The 14,692-nt window shown below is 41.2% G+C and overlaps 3 protein-coding genes across 5 annotated transcripts; 2 read left to right on the plus strand and 1 right to left on the minus strand.

Moving 5' to 3' along the window:
- Positions 1-202: 202 nt before the first annotated feature.
- LOC111593335 (SAP domain-containing ribonucleoprotein) lies at positions 203-1,484 on the minus strand. Its single transcript, XM_023306046.2, has 2 exons — positions 1,357-1,484; positions 203-1,297 (listed from the first exon to the last, which is right to left on the minus strand). The coding sequence occupies exons 1-2, from the start codon at positions 1,384-1,386 to the stop codon at positions 344-346; spliced, it is 984 nt and encodes a 327-aa protein (XP_023161814.1). The 5' UTR covers positions 1,387-1,484; the 3' UTR covers positions 203-343.
- A 5,645-nt stretch (positions 1,485-7,129) lies between these two features.
- Positions 7,130-13,495, plus strand: LOC111593323 (ras-like GTP-binding protein RhoL). 3 transcript variants are annotated; one of them, XM_023306030.2, is made up of 3 exons: positions 7,130-7,213; positions 12,546-12,791; positions 12,911-13,495. In XM_023306030.2, exons 1-3 carry the CDS (start codon positions 7,148-7,150, stop codon positions 13,232-13,234), a joined length of 636 nt encoding a protein of 211 aa, XP_023161798.1. In that variant the 5' UTR covers positions 7,130-7,147; the 3' UTR covers positions 13,235-13,495. The 3 variants fall into 3 exon arrangements, with proteins under 3 accessions (XP_023161798.1, XP_023161799.1, XP_023161800.1); XM_023306031.2 differs by lacking the exon at positions 7,130-7,213 and adding an exon at positions 7,911-8,087; XM_023306032.2 differs by lacking the exon at positions 7,130-7,213 and adding an exon at positions 8,091-8,149.
- A 220-nt stretch (positions 13,496-13,715) lies between these two features.
- Positions 13,716-14,672, plus strand: LOC111593329 (transcription initiation factor TFIID subunit 9). Its single transcript, XM_023306037.1, has 2 exons — positions 13,716-13,918; positions 13,986-14,672. The coding sequence occupies exons 1-2, from the start codon at positions 13,768-13,770 to the stop codon at positions 14,570-14,572; spliced, it is 738 nt and encodes a 245-aa protein (XP_023161805.1). The 5' UTR covers positions 13,716-13,767; the 3' UTR covers positions 14,573-14,672.
- Positions 14,673-14,692: the final 20 nt, after the last annotated feature.

Below are 14,692 nucleotides of genomic sequence, written 5' to 3' on the forward strand. Positions count from 1 at the left end.
CCGATTGTAATACTAAAACATCCAAAAGAATTAAAGGTGAAAAGGGATATTTATATGATTATCGTTATGTATTCTGAAGGGACATCCTATTAAAATTGAAGACTAGCTTAGATCCCGTTTGAAATAAGTATATATTTATTTTGTCAGAATACAAAATAACGTATGTTAATCAATGGAAAAGCTAGTTGAAAGGTCAATCTAACTCCGTACAATTCAAAATAAAATTAATTCTTTTTAGGTATTTACTCTTGCTTAACAGATACATGTGTATAATTGGTGGTTAATTGTGGCTTAAATAAAAGAGAGGATGCTGAGCTACATTTTTGCATAGGATGCTTTTCGCCTATTTAGTTAGCTCAGCAGTAGCCGCAGTTGATACTTTGAAGCGCTCTAAACGTGCCCTTGCTTTTTCAGCCCATTCACCCTGCGCCTTTGGATCGGTGGTGGCTGCAGTTGTTGTACCGACAGCAGAATTGCCGAAGCGTTCCTTTCGTTTTTGCAGCCGCTCATCGACTACGGTTTTTGAAGCCTTCTCCGGCACCACACAGCCAAAGCGTTCGGCACGTCTCTTCAATGCCTCCTTCTGTTGTTCATCCGTTTCTTTGTTGCCTTTGTTAGCTTTTATTGAAGCTGAAGAAGATTTGTTAACCGTTGGTGAATTAGTTACGGTTGGAACAGCAGCCGTTTTCGCATCTAGCGCAATGCCAAATTTCTTGGCACGCATCTCTAAGCGCTCCTGTGTGCTTAGTCCGGTTAGCTTCTTGTCATGAGTCGATGAGGAATCTTTGCTTTGTGTTGCAGACCCACCAACCACAATTGGCTTGCGTTGCGTTTTTGTGGTTTTCTTTTCCGCCTCCAATGATCCGGCTTCACTGGCTGCTGTATCGGGGGCAGCATTTTCCTTTGATGTCGTCGTCGTTGCTGTCGTGCCCGTTGTCGACAGCTGCAGTGAATTGTTCCGTTTGAGCACGATTTTTTTACTTGGCAACGATGCGGCATTGGTTTCTGATTTAGAATCCGACGCCGTGGCTGTTGGAGATAACAACTCTGGTATTATTGTTGCCGTAGGTGTGCTTACTGGGCTCTTTAACAGTAAGTCCTCGTGATCGTCGCCTAATAATTTGTGCTCGTCTTCATCCGTGAATGAGACATCGTCGTCAATGGCGTCAGCTATTGCACTTTCTTCAAGCGAAATGTCGCCTTCCAGCAACGCCGTTTGCAAGCGGTCCTGTAATTCATTTTTATTGCCGTTCAATGGCAACCCACGCAGCTTCAACTCTCTCTTTAAATCCGCAACCTGGATTGGGTAACGCGTGGATTATTTGTACATTAATTAATAACATGAAATTTACTCACTTTCATTTTGGTAACATCGCTTTCGGGCATTTTATTATATTATTTTGTTATAATTTCCGGCACAAACAAGAGTTTTCTATCAAATTGGTTAGACCCAGCAGTATGGCAACGCTTAACGAAATAGTCAAAATTATCGATATTAAGATTTTCTGTCTCTAACAGCAATCGTGTCAAATTCTGTTAAGCTAAGAGTAAGTGCTACACTGTTATCTTCTGGGTGCTGTAAAACGAAATAAAACCGCGAAGGTTACAATTCTCAAGTTAAAGTTGAGCGTATTGTTTTAAAACTGTCATGCTTAATGACATTTATTTTATAATTGTTCTGTAGAATCTCCATCTTTCTGTAGCTGTATTGTACGAATTCAAACCAATATTGTCTAGTTGAAACGTTGATTCATGGATATGTTAATCGAAAAAAGAGAATTAGTATGTGGTTTCATGAACAGAAGAACTCGAATGTAGATTACAATAATCGATCTTAGCAGCTGCCGCAGGACCGACTGACGAGGCTTTAGTTTAGTTTTAGGTAATAATATATATAATATATATTTTTTTACTCATATATGGAATTGAGCTTTAATTTAAATCATGTTTCACCGCGCATATGCATGTAGACCTATGAGTCCGTCTATGAGCTATATTCTTTAACAAATCCGAAAATATCGAGTTCATGAAACGCAAAGCGTCATAGATTTATATATTTGGATATATACATAAATAGATTTTTGGTATACTTAATGTCGAAAAGCCTGCGCCCTTTTAAAATAATCATCGTCGGCGATGGCGCGGTTGGCAAAACCAACTTTCTCTTAACATTCGCAGGGAATGATGTGAATGTACCGACTCTATTCGATGATTACACCTGTAACAAAAGAATTGATGATGTTGATTACCTTCTAAAGCTGTCGGATACGTCAGGTCAGGAGGAATACGATAGACTGCGTCCATTGCGTTTCTCCAATGTAAGTAATATACATGTGTACATACACACACACACATATATATATATATATATATATATATATATATATATATATATATATATATATAAGTTAACTTATAACACTTAGTTAGCTTATAACACTTAATATAAGGTATTATTCAACACTTATTATCGGGTGCTAGACAAGTTAAGGAACAGCCCTGGCAAGAGCAACTCTACTTACGCCGGTGAGGCTATGATTTGTAAAAATATAGATCAGTCTCGTGTTTTAACTCGTACTGATAGGACATGCTAAAAATTGGTGTCATATAAGTAAAACTAAAAATAGTGAATATAATAAGAAAAACCAATAAAATTAACTGTTTCGATTATTCAAAAAAGAACAATTAAAAGCAGGGTTAAAAAGCGTTCTTCCAGTAAACCGCTTAAATAAATATTCACTCCGTCATTTGCTCGTTAAATGGCTTATTTCATTGTCTGAGCCCGAGGCCAGCAATAAGAGGCACAGTCGCCTCTCAACCTAACTTTCAGTCACCACAGGACTGGAAATCATATAATTGGCGCCCAACGTGGGGCCGGACAGAACACTTATCGCATTAGTGCCAGAAAGAAGCTATACGCACAGGTCTCTCCGAGCAGCAACAGCAGCCAGTGCCAGCTGTTGATCCCTTCCAAGCACCGCCATATCCCACACAGCCATCGGCAGCGGCGGCAGCAGCAGCATTCGAGCAGCCTGCACCACCAGCCGTTCAAGAGGAACGCAAGAGCGGTGGTCTCTTCTCACTCACTAGTCTAGTGCCCACTGGCGTGTTACAGAATATTTCGGGTCTAGTGCAATCGGCCACAGGCAGAACCAACGAACCTGCGCCACCCCCACCAGCCAGCTACAATCCAGCTGATTCTGGTGGCTACTTTGACATAAGCACATCCGGCGCTGCCGTACCGCAGCCGCCTGCAAACTTTTTTACGCCTGCAGCTCCGCCTGCTGCTGCTGATTATTTTTCGCCCACTGTAGCACCACCCACTGTAGGTGGTTACATCAATCCTTCCGTAGTTGCTGCAGCTCCGTCTGTTGGTAACTTCTTTACGCCAGCACCAGCTGTTTCTGGGCAATCAACCGGTGTTCAGCCAACGCCAGCCGCGGTACCACCGACATTTACTCAGCCTGGGGCAACTGCTCCGCCAGCGACATACGCTCAGATTCCGACAGTCACCCAAGTAGCCACTGTCCCTCAGCCACTGACAGCTGCTCAAGCACCTGGTTTAATCGAGAGTACTCCAACGTTTGCACCGCCATCAGTGGCTGCAGCAACTCCCCCACCAACGGCAGTAGCAGCACCCCCACCAGCGGCAGGACCTGCACACTCCTCGTACCGCCTGCAGAAGGGTACCAGACTCTACAAGAGTCCACTGACAGCTCAGGAAACTGCAGTGCCCGCAACAGGCTTTGGCCAGCAAACAGCTTCAACAGCCACGCCCTTTGCACCCTTCGCAGCACCTGCTGCTATTTTTAATCCTTTTGGAGCACAGCCTACAGAAGTTGCCCTATTTACAGCGCCAGCTCCGTCAGCTGCACCAGCGCCAAGCCAGGAAGTTCCTCTGTTGCGGCTGCACCACCCCCAACTGGGCCAGCAACATCGCTGTTTACACCACAGGCATCGACGGGCCTCTTTCAGACTCACGAAGCAACTACATCGCTTTTTGCACCAGCACTATCCGATACACTTCAGGAGGTTCCTCTCTTTTCCAGTCCGACTAACGCAACACAAGGACTTACACCAGATACAAGCAACAACCTTTTTAAGTCACCGACTCAGAGGGAAGAGCTAAAGAGCTCTTCAAATCAAAATCAGGAGGTTACACTATTTGCACCACCGTCAACTGCACCTGTTTCGGAAGTTCCATTATTCCCAACATCACAGAGTTTGCCCATATTTTCACAAGGACCAGCAACAGCTCTATTCGCACCACAGTTGGATGCTAAGCCAGAACCACAGCAGGCAAATCTACAAGCGGAATCGTTGAGGAAATCCCCTTGTTCACGGCACCACCACCAACAGTAGAAGCAACAACTAACGAGTTCTTCGCGGCGGCAGAGCCAAGCGACTCTTCATCCATACTAGAACCAAGTCAAGAAATCCCCAAAACACTGCCAACTGCATTAATTCAAGAAGTTTCACAGCCACAGGTTGCTCCAACCGCTGTCCATCTCTGTCGGCACCTTCCACAGCTGCCGGCTCATCCTCATCCTCATCGGCAGCGGCGTCACGTCAACTGCAGCGGCCGGCATTGTCGGCAGTTGCCGCACGGCAACAGCAGCTACTGCTGAACGGCTCGCTGAAGAGCAAGACGAAGACATTTCCTGCGTATCGAGCATCGGTGCGCAGCGAGAGCGACGACAAGGAGTACAGGGCGCCTAGCAAAAAGTCGGCCGGTGTCGCAGTCGCTGGCAGCCAAGATCAGCGGCAAGAACTGTAACAATCTGCTGCACAACGCCGGCAATAAGCTAAGCGTGAGCAGCAACTCCTTCGGCCTATACGCAGCATCTGGCATCATCGCCCAAGAGCCCTGTCTCCAGCAACGGCCATCTGAACAAATACTGCCTGACGGACTTGACGCGCCGCAAGGCCGAATTCAATCGCCAGCTGAGCGCGCCGACAGACTACACACATCACTCGTCCAGTAACGGCTCATAGCATCGCTGGAGTGGTGGGACACAGTCATCACGGCCATCACGGGCACGTGCACGGCCAGTCATCGACGGCGCCAGCCACACTCAAGTCGCTGCAGCTGCACAACTTTGGTGTGCATCATCCGATGCCAAGGCTCACGTCCACGTCGGGCACCAACAGCTTCAACAGACGCCACATACGTAGGCGCAAGAGCAAGCTTAGTAAGCGCCTGCTGAACGGCGATAGCGAAGAATCAGTACGCTGCTCATACTGCTCCGTATTGAATGTGAATGAGAACGACTTGCGGATTTCATTCGAGAACACCTGCACCGACTCGCTGGTCACCGCTGCTAATATGCGACCAAGGAACCGAAATGGTGCACTTTGATGATGTGTCGTTGTACGGCACTCCGAAAGAGGAGCCATATGCTGTGCTTTAATCTGCATTGGCCTCACTCTTTGGTGGATCATCGACGCAAAGAAGTCCGCGAAGCACTTGCGAGGAGTCGTCGCTGGAATTGGGTCGGTCGAGGACGACCTTACACTTGAGGGGGGGGTAGTTAACTTATAACACTTAGTTAGCTTATAACACTTAATATAAGGTATTATTCAACACTTATTATCGGGTGCTAGACAAGTTAAGGAACAGCCCTGGCAAGAGCAACTCTACTTACGCCGGTGAGGCTATGATTTGTAAAAATATAGATCAGTCTCGTGTTTTAACTCGTACTGATAGGACATGCTAAAAATTGGTGTCATATAAGTAAAACTAAAAATAGTGAATATAATAAGAAAAACCAATAAAATTAACTGTTTCGATTATTCAAAAAAGAACAATTAAAAGCAGGGTTAAAAAGCGTTCTTCCAGTAAACCGCTTAAATAAATATTCACTCCGTCATTTGCTCGTTAAATGGCTTATTTCATTGTCTGAGCCCGAGGCCAGCAATAAGAGGCACAGTCGCCTCTCAACCTAACTTTCAGTCACCACAGGACTGGAAATCATATAATTTATATAATTATATATATATCTAATTACGTATATTCATCCATCCACTTTCAAAGGCTGACGGTGCGCGGCCTTATTTAACATATTTAACGAGTGCTGCCAACCGGTTGTAAGTGTGCAAAATGTAGTATTTAACTTTACAGTGGTATTTATATTCAAGATATTTTCGAGCGCACAATATATGGTCATACTGCACTTAACGAACAATGACTTTCGAAAGTCAGCGCACCACTGAAACGTGCGCTATTGCAAATCATTAGGCACTAGTTGTCAAGAAACTCTATGGGTGAAGCGAGTATATTGGATTTGTCCAATGTTCGTTCGTCTGTATATATTTAATCTCATATATATATATTTATATATATATAATATTAGAAGCTTGGTAAATCGGGAATCGGAACTTTAATCATGTTGTATATATATACCTCTATTTACAAATATGGGTTCAATAGGGGCGCTATGAAAAATATTAATGTGCACAGACGACCGAACATAAAAATCAATATACTCATTTAGTTCTTTATCGAGAATAAGAAATTCCGACCGGAAGCGGGAAATGAATACAATATTATCTTGTCTTCTCTCGCCTGCTTCTGGACCCTTTGCTGTATGGGCGAGCAAATCTTATAAGTCAGAAAATAGATTATTGCTGTTAGAACAAACGAAAGCGAAGCTAAAAGGAGGGGAACGTGTGGATCCTAAGGCGCCAGCATGTTGACCTTGAACTGCACTCGATAAAATTGTACTGCTTTGAAGTGAACACTGGCGGGCAACAGCACCTGTACTCAGCAGACACACTGACAAAAAATACTCTTGAGCACACATGTTGCTCATGTGGTACCTAAGTAGCTGAATCTAATTGGCACTGCAGCATACTTATATTTATTAATAACTTTTCCGGTCTTCCCTTTGTAGAGGCCACGGCCCACGCATTAACCTTTTGCCTGGTAGCATTTAAAAAGAGTTTGCCGCCCTTTAAGGCATGAACAGTGCAATAATAATTATAATTAATGCCTAATCTTCTGGCAAACGTAAATTGTGAGCTGTGGCTGTTCCACTTCTTTGCCCATGCCTTGGCCGTACATAGGGGAGCTTTAATTACAGTTACAACGACTTAACGGGCACGCATATGAGCGCGAGTGCGCGGTCAACTCGTTGATTAATTGGTCATGACAGTCGCGTTCACGTTCTTCATATACGGATTACGCAATAATGCGCTGAAGGCGTTGCTTAATGTAAGTGTTAGTTTTAATGTTAATTAAAGGTTAATATTTTGATTACAGAGCCGTTGAACATAACTATTACTATTTAGAATTATAATAATTTCAAATACAAAATGTTTCTTTGATTGTGGTTAGTATTATTAAGGTAAGCGGAATCTGAATAAACCGCAATGACTAATATCCACTTTAAAATGAAATGTACTCAAGCACGTCTGAAAATAAATTGAAACATTACAAAGTTGAGTTTTTACAGAAAGAGAAGAACTGTTAAATGGGTTTCGATTGGCCTTATCAGTGGGAGCAGCAACAGCGTTTCTACAGGGCCGAGTTACACTCTTTTGACCCAACTGTTCAAAGAAATGCAATAATTAAAATTTAAAAGAATATAAGAAACTCATAGTTTGTTAAACATAATTATTTTTAATATTTCAAGCTGTGATTATTGATTCTGGATTATTTCTTTAGTAAGACTTTTATTTTTTATGGTCGAGATATTGCTCTTAGCTTAGCTTTCAAAAAACTGTTATTGAAATAACTGCGCTCGATTGCTCAAAACGTTTTTCTTTAATGCAGTAACGCTCTTAGACTCTCTACGAATATTCTGCTCTTTCGACACAGCGTCTGCTCTCTCCAGCGACTGCTCTCCATGCAGTGCCTCTGTTGGGCTGTGGCTACTGGCTACTCAGCGTCTTGTGTCTGCTGTTTGCTCTCAGTTGCGTGACGACTGCCCGAGTGATCGGTTGTGCCAGCTACATAGCTGTCGTGTTTGTGTTGAGTATACAAGTGTTGCCGTGCTGCGTCGTGCTTCCAAATACGTTTACTGATCAAGAGACGTCATCGCTAGAGACGGACGTGTGGCTCGATTGATTTGTTCCAAACAACAAAAGTAATACATATTATATATATTTAAACAAAACAAAGCGAGAATACTAGTGCGAGTATCTATAAGTACGTGCTGTGTGCGCTGCAATTGTAATTGCACGCAACTTTAATTTGGCCGTAACACCAAAGCCCAATACCCAATATAAAATTATAATACGAATTATATACACATACAGAGACAGCTTTGCTGACCTTGTGCAACTGCGTATCGTAAACTGTGCGTGTGTGTGTGTGCTTATATCTTTTGTGTAAACATCATTAGCATAATCAGTAGAAAGCATCTTGACAACTGTTTTAGCTTTGCAACCTGTTCACTGCATTCTGGGCTAACAAGACTTCTAGTTCTACTGCTGTTGTTATTGTTCGTTTTTGCGTTTCTTTTCGATTTTTTGGTATCGTTTTCGTGATCACCTCTTTATCACTTGAGTCACTTTTGTATGACGCTCACGTCACACGCTCACACAAACGACCGCCCAACGGCTCTGTCTCTGGCTCTGGTAGTGGCTGTGGCTGTGGCTGTGGCTGTGGAATGCCAACCAGCTTTTTGATTATACCAGCTCTCTCACTCTCCCACACACGCGTCGTCTTTGTCTGCCACTCTCTCTCTCCCTCCCTCTCTCTATCTATCTCTAGCTGTCTGGCTCTCTGGCTCTGTTTTAGGCACGTTACCATTTTTAGTTAACAACTATTATATGGCTGCCTATCCATTAAAGGCCAGCTGGCCAGGCCGCTTGTGTATGTGTGTGCTATCACAGGAAACCTTCAAGTACATGCCAACTGGAGACCCCTTCTACACCCAATACTCAGCCGGTGATCTCCATCAAATCAACAGCAAATCAATCTAATACGACCTATGCCATAAAATATGACCTCAATTAATTAAACTAATTGACAGCGTGTGCGGCGCGAGACCCGTAACCAAATCGCAAACAAATTTCCCTGCAACATCTATATATGCATATATATATATGTATATATATATATATATATATATATATATATATATATATATATATGAATATATATATATATGTATATATATATATATATATATATATATATATATATATATATATATATATATATATATATATGGCCTAGCTGTTAACCAGCTTCATAATTGCACTTATCGCGCTTTCAAGTTGATTTCATTTTTATATGGCGCAGAGGAATAATCGCACATACCTATGTACATACGCCTATATACCTACATATATCTTATCTAATCTTTTCATGAAATACGAAAATACACACACGCACACAAGAAATCATAAAACAAAATACACATACTCCTGCACGCACACACACATAAACATGTATATAGAAAAAAGTGAATAACAAAAGTTTGTTTCTCGGTTGCCATACGGGATTTATAAGAACAATTGCACTCGCTCTATTATATATATATATATATATATATATATATATATATATATATATATATATATATATATATGTATATATATATATATATATGTATATATAGGTAGAATCTTAATAAAGACTATTGAGTACTTTGGTCTCCCGAAGTATAACATGCTCAAATGCGATTACAAAGCGCTGATAAGGCCACAATGGAGTGTTGGCTATAGATGCTGAGGAGTGTCCCATGCATACTTAAGAAGTGCATAATTCTTGCATATATAAGCTGTACACATATAATACATGCACAGCTATATACATATATGTTCAATCAGCTAAGAAATAATGCAAGGAATGATCCATAAATTCGCATTAAGCAATTTTTGAATTTAAGTGCACAGCGAGGCAGAGAGCAGAGAGAGAGAGAGAGATTGAGAGTGTGTGAGCGAGAGAGTGCAACAAAGGCATTGGCAATGAGTGTGAATGTTGCAAGTGTTCCAAGAATATAACGACGACAACAACAGCAACAACAAAAGCGTAACTTGATATGTAGTAAAGTTTACAAGAGGCCAGCGCAGACGCTGCCCCCGCCCCACACCGACCGATAACAAAAACAGAAAAAGTCTTTTTCCGTATTTCATATTTTATGAAAGCGTAATTATGTTTTAAATAATTTATTATGTGTATTAATTACAATGCGAGCATTTGTCAAGCCTCGCTGTGCTCTGTGTTGTCTGCCTTTTGATAGAGCATTTCCTTTATCACATGACACATAATAAACATATGTATATATGTATGTAGCTGATCTAGACTCTTTTTCTGCTGGCTTTGTATAAATACGAGCCTTTTATCATATCCACATATCTGCATGATCGCAATTCGCAGTAGTTTTTACAGCAGCAACAACGAATCGCAGTGCAAGAGAAATACCTGATCAGCCATGCCAAAATAGCAACAGATTGGCTTCCTCTTCCTCTTCATCAATATTTCCAAACAAACTTGAACGGCAGCCAGAGGAGCAGTCAACCATTAAGTAGTATTAACAACAACAACAACACAAGCACGTATAAATAAATAAACAACACTTGCTTTTGTTTTGCGTTGAATTGGTTTTTTTTTTCATTTCGACGCTTTTTTTTAGTAAATTATTATAAACAAACCAAATGTGGGTACTGTTTTAGTGACTGCCGTGCAAATAATTTACTTTGTATGTAGCGGAGCCATAGGTATACCTGAATTTATACACACACACACAGACACACACATATATATATATATATATATGTATATATATACATGTATACGTTATACAACATCTGCTACTATTTATATAAGCAGCTGATGAAGCAAACTTTGCCAAAACGTTCTCAATGATCAGATGTTGGAAAACACACCTGACTGCAAATTCCATTGAACAGTCTTGAATGAGCAATTAAAATGCTTAGCAAGTGGTCAATGCGTTTTCTTTGATATGTATAAATGAATCATATATGTATATATAACATATAGCTCATATAAATAAAAATTCCATTTTGATTGTAACTCTGCCATTTTTGTATGTAAATACTTAACATCATCACTAACAGCAGCATGTTAACAGCTGTTATCAATGGCATAACATAGCAATTTACAGCGCTTATGCCTCATTTGAATCTTAACTCGGAAATCTGGAATAAAAGTGTACAATTATAAATAACAATGGCAAGACGAAACGAAACTACAAAGAGAGCACTTAACCCCCGGGATCCCCTATAGCAATTAGCTTTAATTGTGGGGGCGGGGAAATGACGACAGTAAAAGCGTGCTCAGAGATCAGATGTTGGCGCCAAGAAGCCACACATCAAAAAAAGCGACTGCAGTTGGGTACAAAGCTTAGTAGAACGTGTAGCATGCAACTGTAATACATTCAAACGCTGTGTGCTCGCCTGCCACAAGTCAAAAGTTCAAATGGAAACGGTAAACGATGATCAACGCGAGCGAATGTCAATATAACCGGTTTTCGGCTTGTAACTGCAGCCCGTTGCCTCTGCTTGTGATATAAGCTATATTATTATTATGTGGGCTGAGACCTGTTGGCAGCCTCTTGGATGAGTCACTAGATTCAGATCGTCATCTAGGCGCACATACGCTCTAAGATTTGTTGCTCCCTTCGTACACACTCAGCTGTGTTTATAATTGCAATAAGAGTTTGCCCCGTCAATTGACTGACAATCTTGTGGCATGACTCATATCTGAAGATTTATGTTTCCCAGAATTCGTATGAGTTTTCTGCGTAAATCGAGGAACGCCACAGCGTTCGGACTCTAACTGTATCTGTATGCAAATTAAGCATTTGTATCTCTGCGACATTGTTTAACACTGGACTTGAGATGCTGTAGGGAAATCTAGTTCAAGTTTTGGGTCAACAACTCGTTTGGTTGACGTTGACTGAAAACCAGTTTTAATTAAAAAAAAAAGAAACATTTATCCAACAAAGTTTTGTTTGCTTGGTGAAAGTGCATAAGCTTTTCAAATGCCTTAATGTTATATAAGGCATTAATAATAAGCACAACAACAACAACCAACTACTAAGCTACGACAATGTTTAATGAATTTCACAGAATCAATTGTGACAGCTAGCTAAGCAAACATTTCGAATAGAGTTTTATGAAAACTTTAAATGGAATTGTTAATAATATTTGCAGCTGTCCATGTGTCGTTAGACAATTTTAATCAAGTGGCTTTCGCTTGCTGATTAGATTAAACGTTTTGAAGTTCAAGTGTTAACAATGCCCTGTTGATAACGGTAGCTATAAAAGTAACGGTTTAGACTTATGCTAAGATATCGAGTCTTGCGAATATGAAGAAAACGCGCCCATGCACACCCACACACACACACACACACACACACACAAACATTCACACACACAGTCTGCCATACACACAGCAGATTTCCGGTTGCAGTGGGATGTGGGTGTGGCAAGATAAACAACGCATGTCACTTTAACATATGCCACCAAATGGTGCAATGCAGCGCACTGAATGTCACATGTACACACACGCACACACAGAATCACATACATATTGACGCCTCGATTTCGCTTTCTTTATATATTTCCAGTTCGTTTGCACAATGTCTAAAAGTCTGCGCCCTCTTAAAATAACCATCGTCGGCGATGGCATGGTGGGCAAGACCTGCCTCCTGATAACCTACACACAGAACGAGTTTCCCGAGGAGTATATACCGACTGTATTCGATAATCATGCCTGCAACATAACGGTCGATGATAATGAATACAATCTGACGCTCTGGGATACGGCCGGTCAGGAGGATTACGAAAGACTGCGTCCATTGAGTTATCCCAATGTAAGTAATATACATGTGTACACATATATATATATGTGTAAATATATAAAGATATAATCATATTTAGATACATTTGTAGTATGGCTTATCTAATCTATTTCCTTTTCATTTCTGCACAGACGAACTGCTTCCTATTGTGCTATTCCATCAGCAGTCGCACCTCTTTCGAGAACATCAAAAGTAAATGGTGGCCGGAGATTCGTCACTTTGGCACTAATGTGCCCGTTGTTCTGGTGGGCACCAAGCTCGATTTGCGTATACCGAATTCGGAGAAATTTGTGACCACGCAAGAGGGCCGACGACTGCGTAAGGAGATTCATGCTCATAGTTTGGTCGAGTGCTCGGCCAAGAAGAAACTCAATTTAGAGCAGGTCTTTGAGGAGGCAGTGCGTGCGGTGGAGAAGAAGCCGGGAAAGACCCCACCAACGTGCAAAATTCTTTAATTAAGTCCTATGCTTAATGTTTAATATTGTTAATATACGTAATTGTATTATGTAACTATATAATTGTCTGATTTGCGGGCATTCGACTCGCATCTTTCACAGTGTGTGTAGAAAAATGTATCGTTATGCTTTAGTTATAAGTTTTAGTTGTGGGAAAACCATTTTTGTATGCGACCAAAGTGCATTTTTTATGTAAAAATCAAAACAAAAATTAGAAGTAAAGAATTGTTTGAATTTAAATGCGTACAAGTTAACGCCACAATATGCTGTGTATTATATATTTTCAATAAACACTAGTCATAATTATCAACGTTGTTCACTTTTAAAATGAGTTAGTAAAAAATGAAAAAGCGTTTAAATTCCGCGGTGGCATCGGAAATGTTGAAAAGGGTCTGCCAACTCACAACAAAAGTGCAAAATGTCTGAGTATATTTATCTTCATAGTATTTAAGTTTTTAGTATTTTCTTGTCGATAATTTGCGGTCACACTGGCACTTTGCAAACAGCGCTGAAAACTTACAAATTTATAAACAATGAGCAGCGAAAAGGCTGAGAAAGCCAAAGTCAGCGCACAAATCAAACATGTGCCCAAAGATGCACAAGTTATTATGTCCATCCTCAAAGAGCTCAACATCCAGGAATACGAGCCACGCGTAGTCAACCAACTGCTTGAGTTCACATTTCGTAAGTGCCGAATCTGTATCCCACCTTATTTTTCTATTAATAAAAAATACGTTTTTTACTCGTACAGGGTATGTGACTTGCATACTGGATGACGCCAAAGTATATGCGAACCATGCACGCAAAAAAACCATCGATTTGGAAGATGTGCGTCTTGCTACTGAGATGACTCTGGACAAGAGTTTTACTGGACCTCCATCACGTCATGTGCTGGCCAAAATGGCGGAACTGCGCAATGCAATGCCACTACCTCCGATCAAGCCCCATTGCGGTCTGCGTTTACCGCCCGATCGCTACTGTTTGACAGGCGTCAACTATAAGCTGCGCGCCACAAATCAGCCCAAAAAAATGACCAAATCGGCGTTGGAGGGACGCACCGTGAAGACGGTGGTGAAGCCCGTATCTAGCGCCAATGGACCCAAACGTGCCCACTCAATAGTGTCCAAGCAACAAGTTGTCACCATTCCAAAGCCAGTCATCAAATTCACAACCACAACGAAAATGGTTACTCCCATAGAAGTGAAGAATGAGCCGAATGCCAGTGACATGAAAATGGAGGTGGACAGTGATGCGGCGGCCGTGGGCAGCATTGGAGGCAGTAATGTGGCTGTAAAGCGGGAACGCGACGAAGAAGAATTTGAATTTACAGCGAATTGAGAACATATACACCATGTAAAACAATTATACTTAAGGCATATTTGTAACTTTCACGGATATGTGGAATTAACAGTTTCGGCATATTCTAAATTAGTATCTTTTCATTTTCAAACGGTAAGA

This window comes from Drosophila hydei, unplaced genomic scaffold (genome assembly GCF_003285905.1).
Source record: "Drosophila hydei strain 15085-1641.00,03,60 unplaced genomic scaffold, DhydRS2 tig00000063-arrow-pilon, whole genome shotgun sequence".
In the NCBI taxonomy this organism is placed as follows: domain Eukaryota; kingdom Metazoa; phylum Arthropoda; class Insecta; order Diptera; family Drosophilidae; genus Drosophila; species Drosophila hydei.

Bases quoted from the DNA above. Each gene is read 5' to 3' on its own strand.
- LOC111593335 (XM_023306046.2), bottom strand. From the start codon at position 1,386: ATGCCCGAAAGCGATGTTACCAAAATGAAA. The intron at 1,298-1,356 runs GTGAGTAAATTT...TACCCAATCCAG, and splicing joins GCGATGTTACCAAAATGAAA to GTTGCGGATTTAAAGAGAGA.
- LOC111593329 (XM_023306037.1), top strand. From the start codon at position 13,768: ATGAGCAGCGAAAAGGCTGAGAAAGCCAAAGTCAGCGCACAAATCAAA. The intron at 13,919-13,985 runs GTAAGTGCCGAA...TTACTCGTACAG, and splicing joins ACTGCTTGAGTTCACATTTC to GGTATGTGACTTGCATACTG.
- LOC111593323 (XM_023306030.2), top strand. From the start codon at position 7,148: ATGACAGTCGCGTTCACGTTCTTCATATACGGATTACGCAATAATGCG. The intron at 7,214-12,545 runs GTAAGTGTTAGT...ATATATTTCCAG, and splicing joins CGCTGAAGGCGTTGCTTAAT to TTCGTTTGCACAATGTCTAA. The intron at 12,792-12,910 runs GTAAGTAATATA...ATTTCTGCACAG, and splicing joins GTCCATTGAGTTATCCCAAT to ACGAACTGCTTCCTATTGTG.